This window comes from Melopsittacus undulatus, chromosome 7 (genome assembly GCF_012275295.1).
Source record: "Melopsittacus undulatus isolate bMelUnd1 chromosome 7, bMelUnd1.mat.Z, whole genome shotgun sequence".
Taxonomy (NCBI): Eukaryota; Metazoa; Chordata; class Aves; order Psittaciformes; family Psittaculidae; genus Melopsittacus; species Melopsittacus undulatus.
The window spans coordinates 12530215-12545981 of NC_047533.1; the positions used below are offsets into that span (position 1 = coordinate 12530215).

At 37.7% G+C, this 15767-nt stretch overlaps 1 protein-coding gene across 4 annotated transcripts in view; it reads left to right on the forward strand.

Moving 5' to 3' along the window:
- Positions 1-15767, forward strand: part of PPP2R2C (protein phosphatase 2 regulatory subunit Bgamma) — a 200622-nt gene that overhangs the window by 155170 nt on the left and 29685 nt on the right. For all 4 annotated transcript variants that reach the window (XM_013128901.2, XM_005148501.1, XM_031048435.1 and 1 more), the window contains one exon: positions 13586-13750. In XM_013128901.2, coding sequence (XP_012984355.1) covers positions 13586-13750 — 165 coding nt within the window. The remainder of the gene's footprint in view (positions 1-13585; positions 13751-15767) is intronic.

The following is a 15767-nucleotide window of genomic DNA, read 5'->3' on the forward strand; positions in this document are numbered from 1 at the left end:
CATTTGCTGTGCTCTTGACAAAGTGCTTTTGCTGTGTGAGAACCTGCTGCTGCCTTCTCCTGCAGCACTGTTCTCCTTAAGCATATACTTTCTGTCTGGGGAGATGGCAGACATCATTTCTCTTGAGAATGGTGTAATGCATTTTAGTAGTTCCTGTTCTATCAAGAAAGATACCGCCAACCTGTATCATGTATTTAAAATATATATATTATACCATGGAGTCATACTCTGTCCGAGTTGCTACTAACAATATTTGATTAGCTTTTCCCTCAGATTTGTGTTCTTCTTTTGTTCTTTGCTTCCCAAGGTCTCTCCTTCTCTCACATATACTCTGTCTCTCTTTCCTTTAAAAGAGAATGAAGATGTTTGCAAAGCTAAAACCAGGTCTGTAAGTTAGAACTAGAGGATAGCAGGGGTACTATGCACCCTGTTTTTGTGGTTTGATGAGTTCTTTTAAACTGTAAATATTGAGAAATGGTTGCTTTGCTTTTCTAATTAAAGCACTCCTGCATCCTTCTGAGGGAAGACTGCTGTTTTCAACAAGCTGATTAGATTCTGGATTGATGCAATGCACTCTTTAGTCTCCACTTTTTACAGCAAGGGCTTTTTCAATTAATATTGTGGACTTGGAAAAGCAAGCATGACCATATTATTTGATTTGGCTACAGCAGTTACTGAAGAGGAAACAAGGATGTTTTGCTACTATCATAGAATCATAGAATAGTTAGGGTTGGAAAGGACCTTAAGATCATCTAGTTCCAACCCCCCTGCCATGGGCAGGGACACCTCACACTAAACCATGTCACCCAAGGCTTCATCCAACCTGGCCTTGAACACTGCCAGGAATACGTATACATTATTTCTTGTCTGAAGTGCTGACCCATCCGTTTCTTGTATTCTCCTTTTGTTTTCCTCTTGATGGGCTTACTCAGAAATAAACTCTCAATAGCATGAAAGTGAAAAACATTTTGTGTTTTAGTTATGGGAAGACGTCCTTATTGTGCTGAGAAGTTCACAAATAATGGTATCCAAAATAAACCCCACTGGAAATCAAAATACAGATTTGTAGTTTGATGGGTTTAGAATAGCTTGAATTTCCAAATACTGGGTTTATGCATCATCCTAAGAGATCCAAGAGCTAGGAAGGTGAATGAATCTTTGTTAGCTAGCATAAGAGTTAAAGTAAATTTAATCAGTATTTTTGGAGACAAAAGAGGTAGAGTGAAATCTATTTTGGCCTCTTTTGTATTTTTTTTTCACATATAAATTTGCATTTACTTTAGAAGATATTGGTAACTTTAAGCCTCAAACTGTGATGCTTTTGACAAAGACGATAACCACTTTATGTTGAAATATTCAGTACATACAACAGCTTACCTATGTGTACAAGAAAGTTAGGCAGTGTTCCAATGCCAAAATTGTGTATGCACTGTAAAAGAGTATTTTAATGTACATTAAACTGGGTTGGATGAAGCCTTGGGTGATATGTTTTAGTGTGAGGTGTCCCTGCCCATGGCAGGGGGGTTGGAACTAGATAATCTTAGGGTCCTTTCCAACCCTAACTATTCTATGATTCTATGATTCTTAACAGAATAAAACCCAATCTTCATTTTTATGGAGCTGTTAAGCAATGTTCTTAGATATCAATGATCAAATAAAGCCTGATTTTTCTTCAAACTGTTTTAGATTCGGCAGGGGTCCACCCTAATTGGAGATGTTAATACTAGATAAATAATAATTAAGGAGAACATAAAAGGAGGAAGAAATTCTCTTGGTGCTAGACTGGGGACCACACTGGCTCTGTGGGTGTGTAATTAAGCAATGCATCAGGCACCTGTTCTTTGTAACCACTGTGGTTAAATGTGGCATAAAGTAAAGAATTTTAGGCTTTAAACAAAATAACTCATGTGGCCACCGGAATAATGATTTTGGAAATGTGGTAGCTGGGAATATCCTTGCTGTGTGTTTATGCTGCCTGTTAGGGAGAATGCAGTAAGGATTCTTGAAATGTTTCTAGTGTCAATTGAAGAATAAAATTAGTAAATAGGTAAATATGTGTAACTGTAAGTTGTCATCTTCTCTGGACTGTATAGAATCCCAATAGTAAATGGAGCCTTTCATGAACTCTCAACAGAGTCACTTGTAAGAAAAGTTATGTGTGTCCCTAATCCAGAGTGCCAAGAGAGAACTGCATTTCTAGGATCACTTGAGTGACTTTCTACAGACACTAATATAGATGCAGCTTCTATAAGAGGAATCGAGTTGGTGATTCTGCTTCTGCTCAGATAAAACTATGTAAAATTTGGACAAAACACTATTTCTGATGTGGTCATCATCTATTCTAGAATGTTGTAATTGAATAAAGTTTTTTCAGAGCAGGAGCAGTTTTGTCTTTATATGTTGTCTTGTGCAAATTGCAGTCTTTAACTGCTGTAATTCAAATAATAGATAATAATTATAGCAGTAAGGCTATGTGAGGAGGGACTATAAGGACCTTAAGAGTGATTTGTTTTCAAGAAATACAGAGAAATCTCAGCATCTTTTAGGAGACTAAGTCCAGACTTAGGGACCTCTGAAAACTGACTAAGTTTGCAAAAGTGGGTCTTTCAAGACTTTAGTTTGGTTTTGTTGCTTGCCAGAGGACTCTTTATGATTTTTGTCAGAAACAATTGCTTTTTAACTCTTCTCATCACCATATATTGACTCAAATCTTGGGAATTTGACTTTAAGCCAGTCAGAGAGAAATGGATGATGGAGCACATATGATAGCCATAAGGAGCTATATCAGAGCTGGTTAAACAGTATTTTAGCATTGAATCACTCACTGAGACCCTCCTGCTCAAATGTACATTGCAGCAAAAGCAAACAATACATAGTTAGAGTGTCAGATATCGGTGTCTTCAAGGCATGGGATAGTGCTGTGGAAATATTCTCTATCTAGCCATCCTCCAAAAATAAATAAATGGGAAGAGTTGAGCCTGGCTGTGAAAAACTAATTACAGCTGAGGCGTTTGTGTTCTTGGCAAAGACCAGTCTCTTCCTTTTGCTGCAGTTGCTTTTAAAGAAGTTAAATTAAGGTGACTTGAGCATAGCTACAGCCTTGGGATAACTACTGCATTGCAGATTTATTGTTTAATAAAAATATGAATTTGTTAATCAGAATGCATAATTCTGTTACTTATCACTCCTGTCCATACACAACCGGAATGTGATTACGTTATCCTTTTAATGGATTTCTTTATCTAACCCTCTGTCTCCTGTAATACATATGCCCCCAGATAGAGCCCCATACCTATTATTTTGTTGCTGCAGAGGTAAGGAAAAACATAGCCAGAGTCATTAAAATACTCTTGGCTTTGAAAACTGTATAGTGTGTTGCAAAAAGGAGAAAGAAAATTGGCTGAAGTTGCAGCAAATGATAAAGAATAGTGTGAAAACCTAAGCCTGTAAAAGCCATTTCAGAACTCTTTAATAGTACATTAAAGGACACAACTGGGATTTCACTGCATTCATGTTTGTCCAGTGATCTAGGCAGCACAACTATAGAAGGTGCTTAGAATTTTACAATAGGTGCAAAGATGTCTTTTCACAGATCTCCACAGAGCCAATTGCTTTCCAGTTTAATTGGAACTGTGACAAACAAGTTTCTATTTTGTACCAGGCATCTCCTTTAAAATATCATTTATCTCAAGCTTTCTCAAGTTTATTGCTATCAAAGAGAGAAAGAGCACTTAGTAGAGCTGAAATTAATGTTAGTGTCACCAAGCAGATTTCCTTTTTCATCCTAGTGGTTTATTCCATTAAAATTTTCAGGGTTTATCCAGAATCTTAGGTACTTGGCAAAGGGGGACTTGGGCACTATAGTAAGCAATATTGAATTACAGATAAAGGGTCACATCACAGAGCTGATACTCAGCTAAGTAGCTCTCATATTTTAGTGTAATGTGTCTGCAGTCAATGAAGTTATTTCTGTGGAAATGGGCAACAGGATTCAGGATTTATTGTCTTACTAATTTTATTTCTTCAGTCAATGAGTTTTATTCAGCATGGTGTCAGTGTGGAAGCTTTTAAATTGCATACTTCTGTTTCCCTCTGGATTAATTTCTCATTGAAGCATTTTAAAAATGAGCCAGTACAGGTGGTGTATCCAACTTGAAAAACATGTATTATGAATTTATTGAAAGTTAGACAAAAAAGCCATTTACACAGTTCTAGGTACAATTATATGAAAAGATAATGTATAAATAATTTAATCAGCTCTGCCAGAGGGGAGAATTCTCTTAAATGAGTCTAATTATTCTTGCTCCCATGTGAGTTTGGTCTTGAAATTAACCTTGCAAAGCACAATCTTTTGCAGAGAATTAGCATAAAAGATAAGAAAATATAACTTGCTTTGCTCATTAGCTAAGATCTTTTTGCTTAAAGAGTATTCCATACGAGAATGGAGATGTCATAAAAACACTCACATGGTCATCTCAGGTATCATAAAGCCTGTGATCTGTTTGAGCCTTTAAAACCTGAGAACATGGAGACTTTTTGGACTATCAAAGTAGGAAGGGCACTTCTTACTGCAGACATTTTCTCTCCTGTTGTCATAATACACACTTTACAAGGACTGCACTTTAGTAGTGCAATACCATGTGAAATTGCCATAGTTAAGTAAGGTCACTTTAAGGGTCTTCAGAGTAAAAATGCTCTGTAAAAAAGGGCAATATTAACTTGTCCATAACTGGTGCTCTAAAAGGACATCAAACAAATAGGCAAAAAGCTGTGAATATTGCACCCCTTTGCTTTGCAGAATCATCTTGGTGTTTCAAAGGTTTGGAATCTGTATTTCTCTGCAGTGCCTAGAGATCAAGCTCATGGGCTTTTTGGTAAATTCTTTCACATAAATTAAGCAACTAGATAGTAAATTCTGCCAAAAGGATTTAATCAGGCGTCATAAAATTTAATGTATATGATTCGGAAAACTTTCACTGTGGAGTTTCTCTTGAAAACTGAATCTGTTCCTCATTTTCATTTCCATGTTGCTCATGTTCAGAGATTTTTTGACAGTGCAAGTTGCAGTCAGACATGAGTATAAATTCTGAATGCAAGCCTTTATTAGTTTTTTTCAAGTAGCTGTTTTTCAGAAGTATCTGGGTAGGTTTGAATATAGTTTTATTTGACTCTTTCCATAATAAGCATGCAGGGAGAGGACAACATTATGTTCTAGAAGACACTTCTAATGAGCTAATTTCTGCAAAAAATCAGTCCTTTGTGACTTGAATTGTAACTTGAGTTAAAATATGGAATTATTCTACCCTGGTGGGGTGCAAATACTGCTGTATTGGGGGTTTGTGAAAGGTATATGGAAGATTAAATTGCATCAGGAATGAAAATTCCCCACCAAAATGCTCTAAAGAGCCTGTACCCTCCAGCTAGAAGTTCTGTGTCTGCCTTTTAATAGGCAGATCTTCCTCAGCTGCATGGGATTTTAATAATTAGTGAGAAGAAAATTCTTGATGGTATTACCTGTTAGTGGAAATGTTATTCATTAAGATAATCTTATCTCTTCTTTGTGGGAAACAATCCCTGGCTACTTTTAAGATAGATTTTAGGAAGTTATATATGTTGTATTTCTCTGTACTACCAGGGACTGGATTCAGCAGACCAAGTAGATTCCTCTCAGTTCTCTTTTAAGCACCTCACTGATTTCAGAAAAGCAGGTTTGTGGATAATGAGATTATATTGCTTTAGTTTATAATGTATCCTTACCTTATTGTGTTGAAGTTGCACTCTTTCTGTGGAATCCTTGCTAGTATGTGATACATACTGCCACTTGCCATACTGCATAGAATAGTACTGCCTAAGAGAAGCTGAGCTAGGTGAATTACTAAGTCTTTTCTATTAATAATTTATACATACCTGAAGCTCTTCTGGTATTTATGTTCCAAATGTAACATTAAACATCCCTCAGTAGTTTGAGACAAACCATGATTAATTAATATGCAAACACATCAACTAAACATGACTTTGCAGCCTTTCAGTGATTGAGTAATGTACAAAAAAAAAGCAGATGTGCTTTTAGAAATTCAGGTCTTCCTCTGTTGACTCATCCACTTAATTTTGCTCTCAGCTGTGTATATGCAGATAATGATTTCTTTGCTCTTCAAAATTTGAATGTGCATATGGTTGTCACTAAAGCAGGCATGTGACTCTGTCTACAGATGAAATGCAGGCGTTCTGTTCTAAAAAAACAAGTCTCAAATTCCATTCTTAAATAAATTACAATTTTCCAGTATCTACTTCAAAATTCATTTTTCTGTAAGTAAATTAATGGTTGCAATGTGTATGAGCAGGCTTACCGATGACAAAGCTTCGACATTCAGAAAATGTGTAGACAGGGCCCCTAGTGACATGGTTTAGTGGTGGATTTGGGAGTCCTGGATAGTGGTTGGATTTGATGATCTTAAAGGTCTTTTCCAGCCTAGTTGATTTTATGATTGTAAGTTGAATCATATTAAATACTCTTTCTTAGCAGTGCTATTCTACAATTCTTTGCTTTCAACAATTGTTCAAATGTTGCAGCTACTCCATAGGCAGTTTCTCTTATGTATTAGATTTGTTTATCTTCGACTTGCATACAGCAAAGTCTGTGATATTTACTGAATGTATGGCAGTAAAAGTAACTTCCTAAAATTTGACTAAGTACATTTGAAATATGTTGATTCTATTTTCAAGTAATATTTGCGTGATGGAGACTTGGGGCTTTCTTGCTGCTTTCTGTTTTTATTCTACTGAAATAATAGGAATGCAAAGTAATTCTGATGTTACAAAGATCAGAGTGAGATCTCTTAAATTCACAATTAGTCTTAGACTGGTCTGCATTGTAGGAAAAAACTGCAAAATATAAATGTAATAATAACAAGAGGGCCTCTCAAAACCAACTAAACAAGTAAAAAACAGTGAATACATGCTGGAGTACTGTGAGTAAGGAGGGGAAAGGCCATTATATCAGAATCCAGAACTATTGCTCTAGCTGGCTCTTAAATTTACCTTTGCCAAGTCTTTATCACATCATGCTTCAGTTTCATTATCTGTAAAATATTGACACTGGTCCTGACTCTCTTGCTTTGACCTTTATGAACGGAAATGTTTCCTAAAGCTACTCTTAATTTATTGCCAAGTATATTCAATTGTGAACTAAACTTGAGATGGAAAGTCCAGGAGTTGCAGCTCTGATTCAGAAGTTTGGTATCTAAATTCTGTCCCTTGATTCCTGTTCAGCCTTTAACAAATCTTGTTAGTCCCTTAGTGCTGAGGGGCTCTGGTTCCTATCAGCTGACAGTTAAAAAAGTGCTACCTTGGTTCCTAAACACAGTTTAAGGGTATGAATGTTCATCTGTGTGCTCCTCGTGCTTCTAAGTTTTATGGTGTTAGAAGGCAGAAACAGAGAGCTAAATTAGGCATGAATCTGGCTGAAGCTTTAGATATTAGACTGTGAGGAAACACAGGCCATCTTGTACTGACAGTGCAATTACATTGTGCATAATTGTGAGGCCATTGCCCAAGAAACACAGCTCCAGCCTGCAGACCTCCTTGTTATCTACACCATATAAATCTGTATTAATGATAAGACAGGAGGATGTACTGAGTATATCATTCTATGTCTGGGTGAGCTTGATCTCAGCAGTAGCTTAGTTTTTATACTTCTTGTTTACCTAAAAAGGCCAAATTCTCTTTTGTGGCTAGTTCTAGCTGAATAGCTATGTTGTAGCTGAGTAGCTGAAAAAACGCCATTATAAAGTCGATGGAATTAAAAATAGAATTGGGCTGACATTGTACTACTAAGTAATTTTCAGGTGTGGATCAATACCTTGCATTAACAGATAGTAGACCCAAGGCAGCTTCAAGGAGCACACACTTTTCAGCAGTTTCTGCTTCTGTGGCTCAGAAGAGTTAAATGCTCTTGCATTGGCTCTCATTGCAGACAATGTAATTGCAACTCTCCGGGCTTTTAATGAAACCTGTACATACTGTATGCTTTTAGTGGAGCAGTGGGCGAATGCTGTTTGATAAAAAGCATTGACACTGTGGCTATTAGGAGTACTTAAAATACAAGCAGTGGGCTATCTTTCTGCCTAAGGTAAAACTCTGGGATTTGAACAAAAGGCCAAATCCATTAACCTATTGACAATTCATTCCAGAAACCCTTGATTCTTGGGCAACAGGTCTGAAAGACAAAGATTCAAAAGCCTGACCCTGTCCAATGGTGTCCTTACTGTCAAGACATTGTTGTAGAATTGTTGTTCAGCAGTGGAAACATATAGTGTATCTTTAAGAAGTGAGTAGAAAGGAGTTAACTGGATGGTTATTTAAAGGTTAAAGCTTGCTTCTTTCTGTCATAATAAGATTGATGTAATCACAACCTGATGTTTCCAAGCATGCTGATTCTGTCTGTGCTCCCTGATGTACACAACATGGAAGAAAACTGCAGCCATTTGGAATTAATTCCGTCAGCTGGTGAATGGTATAGGAGTGATATAAACCCCATGTAGATGATATAGGAATGATGTAACCACCATGTAGGAAGTGTAAAACTGGTAGAGCTTGATTTGTAACCATCAGAGTTCCTTCCTTGTAATGAAAATAGTGTGCACTAAAAGACTTACAGAGGAAACCACTTAGAGAAATGCTTATATTAGAAGTATAGACCCTCAGCAAGACCACAGTAATCAATTACCCTAAACTGAAGCCCTGGCAGCTACTATGAATTGCTATTGATTTCATCTACCAGTCAGTGTATCTTTCTAGGGCTAGACTGGAATGTAGCTGTGAGCTGTAGGCAAAATTAGGAGCTGGAACAAACCTCGCTGGAAAACACAGGCAGCCACCAGGTTTGGGAAATGTTTGTTATGCTGGAGTTTGTTTTTTTGAAAGTGCTTAAAACCCCAAGTCCCACACAGGGGTAAAAATGGTGTGTGACATCAGCATACATTGAAATGAAAAAGGTGAGAATTTGGGGTTTTTTGTGAAGTTACTATGGAAAATGGTATCTGGCTTTCTAAAGAAAGCCTCTTTCCTCCATTGCAGTTGAATAAAGGGAGGGCAATTTTTTTTCTATACTCTTCATCTGACTATAAAAATTATTTCCTTCTTGCAGTGGACCCATGTATATAAATGTTTCCATATAAATGTTTCTGCTATAAGATGCAGTCCCTTACATGCTGTAGCTTGTGAATTGCAAGTTTGTTTTCTACAAAATTCACTTTCTTGTAGAATTCCTCGATGGTTTCAGAAAGACGAAGCAGCTATTTCTTTCTGCATGCTGTTTGCTTCAAAGCGAATTTAATCTGTTTTAAGGAGACTGCTATGTTTCTATTATCGTGGAAGGAAACTTATTCTGGAACCTTTTTTGCTCAGCAGGAACCTTATGCATTTTCCACATTCTCATTATACACGTTTTGGCATGAGCATAAAGCAGGCATGTTCATTTATATTCTAGCTGATCAAGGGGAGAAGTCTGATTAATGTGAATTTTGGATCAAGGTGAGGGTCATCTTTGTAACCTTCACTAAAAGGGACTTTATGGAGTGACTTCTCCCAGAGGGGGATGTTTCTGTTAGATCAGTGGCCCAGAGGCAGTGGAACAAATCTTCCTCCTGTCATCCTCATTTTACTATCAGCTGCAAAACAGCAGCACAAAATACTGCATTAGAACTAAACACACCACATAAGTGAATCTTGTACTCGGATCTTATCCATCACAGCGTGTATAATTGCAGGTTGTTAATCATGCCTTTCCTTATGCTCTTCCATCCTTCCTCTCCCACTCATTTGCTTCCCCTTCCTGAGATCTCTCCCTAAAGCCTCCTTTCTCCTCTTGGTCAGGGCCTGTTCTGCCTGCTCACTCTCCATTAGATCTCTGTTCTTGAACAATTTTGGGAAAGCAATGCAGGTACTCTTAGTCAAACTAAGGGTTACATTGCCTTAGGGTATCTTTGTTGCCTTTCCCAGAATTAACTCCAGGTCTTCTAGTTATACTAACCCAATTGCAAGAACATCACCTATAACCATTGTGGTCTCCAAGCATACTAGACCTTTCGTTTCCATTTTGCTGTGAAGAGCATCTAGAAAATCTGTAGGCCTCTTCATATCTTTATCCTGTTTAGCTGAGCCAAACATAGGTGGGAGATCTGGTATGTTAGATGGCAAACAGTTGGGTTAGGAGGGACAGACCTGTTCTATTTTTTGCAAGCAATGAGATATTTTCTGTTCCTTGCTTTAATGTCAATGAATTAAAAGACTGTCAGTGCATTCCAGCCCATCACTGGCAATGCGCCACTTCAGCCTTCCCATAGAGCAAGTATCTACCAGGGATTGAAATGCCTTGTTCTTCGCAAGCATGTGTGGGAGTCAAAGGAGTGTGGAGATTTTTTCATTTTCTTAGAGGAAATTCCTACCCTGTTCAGGCACAGGAGCACCATCCTTTTGAGGACAACATAATTATATCCTTGTGCACTGCCAGTGGTGAGCTCTTTAGTCTTTCTTGGATGGCTTTGATTCTAGTTGTTCTGTCCACACTCTGAAACTGAACTGTATTACACGGAATACACTGAACCGTATTACACGTATTACATGGAACCACAGGAGTCAGATGTGACTGGTATTTCAGATGCGAGTGAACTGGGGGAGAGGGACCATGCCCCGCTCAAGACATTCCACCATAAGATACCAGTGCAAGGGCAGAGGATAGTGTAGGAGATGACTCTACAGATTTCTACCATTAGAATACTTTTCCCTTTAGCAATAGAATTTTCATTTAATCGGTTACTGCCAGATTCCCTCTTCTTTGAGCTTTTTAAGTTTACAGAAGGGCCTATTTCTGAAGCACGCTGTCTGCTCCAATTTTTTTAAATATTTTCATGCAATGGTATGCTTAAAAGGCAGGAAAAGACACAAAGGGAAGATGGAAAAATAGAAATGCAAAATGTCTCTTGGGAGATGCTTGCCCTTACCATGTCATGCTAGTTTAAATACAGTTCCCACACATCACATGTCAAGCTTTACTTGATTGTTTTCAAATAGATGGTAAAAATCATGAGAGGAGGAAAATGTTCTTTTGTGTGACACGCTCTTCTTTTGATACATTGGGTTCTGTAGCTGTCAAAGCAAAGGCTGCTTTTCCATCTATTATTACAAATGCATTTGGGGTAAGTCTCTTCGGCAACTCTCTATTCCCTTGATTGTTTACTTCAATACAAATGTTACTGTTTTAATTTTTCTAAATCTAAGGAAAGGAGGAATTGCCCGTGGTGCACTTTGCCTGTGATCCTCAGTAGGCAATGAGGTTCTTTCTCATTGGAGATTTAGATCACATCTGGAACTGCAGTCTGTTTCAAGTACTTTCTGCTTTTCTGGCAGGAGAATGGAATATTTAATTTCATTATTCAGCATAGGGTTATTCATTTCATGCAATGAAGGGAAATACATCAATATTGTCTTCAGCATCCGGAAAAATGGTACTTACCATGACTGCTTCACATACTCTATTTATATTTTATATCTTTCTCATCACTCAGCAATTATTCATCTCTGCTGAGAGGTGAAATTCTTGTATTGAGTTACTGTAATTTCTCTGAACTCCTGAAAGCAGTTCAGTCACTTGAAGGAGATTGCTTTTACTTAAAGTAGAACTGTCTTGAGACAGTTTCACCAAATACAAATAACTGGATAAAGATTGTATTTTCCTGTTGATTTTCAGGATTATTTAGCAGTGCTTTATAAAAGTGGTAAATCAATGTTGCTACATCTTAACATTCACTCACTAATTTTATTCATGATGGGCTCTTGGAGATGGATGCAAATGTGATAGTGCAAGTAAGAGGGAGTGAAGTTGGAATGCAACGTTAATTTATTCCCAGTTGTTATTAAATGTCACAAGATATTAATAGTTTTGCTGATATTTTTCTTTTTAAACCACTTGGTATATGCAAAAGAGTAAAATCAGTGAGATGTATTTGTCTATGCAAATTCATCAAGATAATTATCTCTGAATCTTCTGTATTATGTTTAATTATCAATGTAGTGTCCCAGATCTGTATTTTGGGGAAAGATCAAAGTATAGGATGACAGACTGTACCCTGTTCCCACAGAAATCAGTCAAAGAACTTCCACTTGGGAGGGGCACAGTGGGAGCAGAAGCAGACTTAGTATCATGATACATGATTTCTTTTGCCATCAGTAAAACAGATTTTCTCATTTATCTTATCCTCTGAGATGTTTAAATTTTGAATGTCAGATGATTTAAATTTTGTGTTTGGGGAATCCAGGCACTGAGATGATTTGTGTTTGGGGCGCTGAACAGGGACTTGGTAGATCTGGGTTTGTTCTGTCATGCATTTCCCATGTGATCTTATGCAAATCCTTTATTGCCTCTCGTACAGCCTCGTCAGTAAAATAGGATAATGTTACTCTTCTCCTTGTTCGAAGGATTTGTTAACATTTGGATGGCTTATCTACAGTGCATTGCTGAGGGCCGTATGAAAATCTACAATCTTATTTAAATGTGCTGCTTCACATATACATCCTTTCACTTCATTCTTCTGCATCTTCTGCTTTCTTAGAGCCTCTCATGGGACTCTCTCATTTTTTCTTTATAAGAAATCTTCCACAGGCTGGCCTTCTCCTCCAAATATGTGCTAATAGGATTCTGGTTTTTAATCTTAAGGCCGGTAATATGTGTGAGTGGATATATAAGTGTTGGTTGGGCATTTTGTTTGCTACACTTGATGCAGATCATCCACCTAACAGGTTTGTGCTTAGGAAACTAGATTTTTGAGATGTTTTCTTCTGGGTATTTTCACTTAAATATTCAGGTGTACAAATCTCTGCCACAGAAGTTCAGACTGATTTCAGCAGTGAGCATTCTTTCCATAAAAACCCAGGAATACCATTTCAGATACTTCTTTTGCAAGTATTCAAATAGCAGAAGCAACACTGTGCACAGTTTTTTTAGAAAGGAAATTGTATCAGTATATGTGTGTGTTTCTGATGGCTTCTGAGTTTACCACATTTGCCTTTGCAAAAAAAAAGTATATTTATTGTTGGAGGCTTTTAACTTAAGCTGTGTGCTTTTTAGCTCAAGGTGCATGATCATAGAAGCCAGTGAGCCTTTACTGGAGGGAGCAGATCTGAGCTATACATTGTTCCCTATCCATCAGTATTATCTGGGATAGAGCAGTGATTTCAATAGCAGCTACAGGAGATATAACTATTTTCTCTCTGCTAGCTTTAATAACGGTGAGTTCTGTATCCCCTGGAATACTGTTTTTTTGATGTCTTTGCACATCATAGACAAATGTTGACCTAGTAATGGCATGTGCTGTAAAGCCGTTGCTGAGTAGTGGCTCTTTGGTTTTGGTGTAAATGGGACAGGTATGGAAAATTAAAAACACCCTACTGCCAAAAAATGAGCGTATATTTATCTAAAAGCATTAAATATATGGACATTTACATGCTTCCTTCAAGAAGGCAGTAAGAGTCATTTACTAAGAGTGGTTTACCCGCAAACTGCATTTTCCTTAATGAAACTTCCATTCAGACATTGTAGATATAAAGCCAGCCAATATGGAGGACCTGACAGAAGTGATTACAGCCTCTGAGTTCCATCCCCATCACTGCAATCTCTTTGTCTACAGCAGCAGCAAAGGATCCCTGAGACTCTGTGACATGAGGGCATCAGCTCTCTGTGACAAACATTCCAAGCGTAAGTCCTTGCTTCATTGTGTCCCAGGTGTCATTAAAGCCTTACTCTTCACTGACAGCATATAGATGTTTGTATACCCCAGTGTATTAACTTCTCAGTTGCAGGCACAGAAAACAGCAAAAGAAAGAAACTTTTGTCATCCATACAGATACCTATGAACTTGAAAACGGTCATGTCTGTGACTGATCACCCTGGTGGTTCTTATTAGAGGGATCAGCGAAGAACCCACAACATTCCAGCAAAAGAGAAATTATTTGTAACAAATGAAATATGTATGGAGGAGGAGTATTTAAGTAGATGAGCATACTGTTTTGAATACAAAACTACTGTTCTGAATATGCATCAAGTAAATTTTGTCACTCGAACAGCCTTCAAAATATTGAAAACATTGTCAGGATTTAAAAATGTCAGGGTCCTTCCTAAAAATTTAGCTCATCATTCCCTATATGTGACGGAGCCACCAATTCATGATAGTTTATACCTGAGACCTACATAAGAACAAGGATGCAAAACATTAAAATGTGAGGCTGCCTTTGTTCTCAAAGTAAAGGATGAAGGAAAATGCATCTTGCTATCAGCTTTTCATAGTCTAGGTGAGATAGAATATGGCTCTTCCTGGGTACTTTTCCTTCTGCAAGCAGTCTGTTTATTCCTGGTCTTCTGAGAATGAAAATCAACAATGGCGTTTTGTCGTGTGGCTGGTTCCTATGAGGAGCTGAGAACCCAGTGAATGAACTGTGATGGCTCTGCTTGAGCTACATTTAGGGCTGGGACTTCCAGGACACTTCCGTTGTGTCTTCAGTTTCTTTTGCAATGTTGAAACATTGGGAAGGATAGTCCGGAAAAATTCTCTTTGTGCCAGAGTCATATAAGAGTTTTTATGTTATTCGGATCCTTCTTGAACGTTTTGAGGTAGGCAGTACTTAGTAGTAGAGGCAGGAGGGAAGGAAGAAAACATTTGAGCATTTAAGTGAGACATAAGTGGTGCACAGATTTAGCACAGAAGGTGTTTTTTTAACTGAAGTAAATGTAGTGAAGAGCCTATGACTAGGCGTTTTGGCTGCAAGGAGAAGTGCACATGTTCCACCTCCTAGGATGTGGTCTCCAATTATAGAAAATAACCTATAAGGACAATTTCCTAAGCAAAGAAGTGTTTTACCTTTGTTAGCTGTATCCCCTTGTACTTGTAGGGGGAATTCAATACCATGAAGTGAAATGCAAGCATGACACAATCTGGCACATTGCTGTAAGGTATCCTGTCCCACTTAATTGTTTTGTTCCATAATACTTCCAATTTTTTTCCTGCTAATAAGGCCTCCATGCCCCTGTAATTCAGTGCCAAATGCCAATCATAACTTACTAAAACTATACAGTAACTCTGGATAAAAGAACTACTTTTATGTCAGAAGGGAGTGCAAGGTCTAATGGTCATTGATTAAACCCCATTTTCCAGACCTATGAGTTAGAAAATAGCCATTTAATGTAGCATTACTGCACTGAACTCAAGTCAAGCTTGTGGAGAAGCTGAATGTGTGCAATACAAAATTGATACAGCAATAGTAGAACTTCCAGAGCATTAAAATAGACCAATGTACTGTTGATTGGTGTGGTTTGATTATAGTACTCAGAGGCAAGCAAAACTAATTATTTAAAGCCCATAGCAACCTAAAAAGGACATATCATAAAAAGCAGTCCACAAAATCAAATATTTTCTCAATTCTCTTTCTGTACCTTCTCTGCACATCTGATTTCTCTTTACAGTTGCTTTACACATGGTGCATATGCATGGTCAGTACCCTACTCCCCTAGCTCAGCTCACCTTTCAACCTTTCTTCATCATTGACTTCACTTCTCAACCAAAACAGCCATGACTATAGTCACTGTAAACCCTCATGTTCTGCTATGCATCCCTACTCTTTTAATTCAGTCTAATATCACCATGTTGGAATCATAGAATAGAATCATAGAATAGTTAGGGTTGGAAAGGACCTTAAGATCATCTAGTTAGAAACCCCCT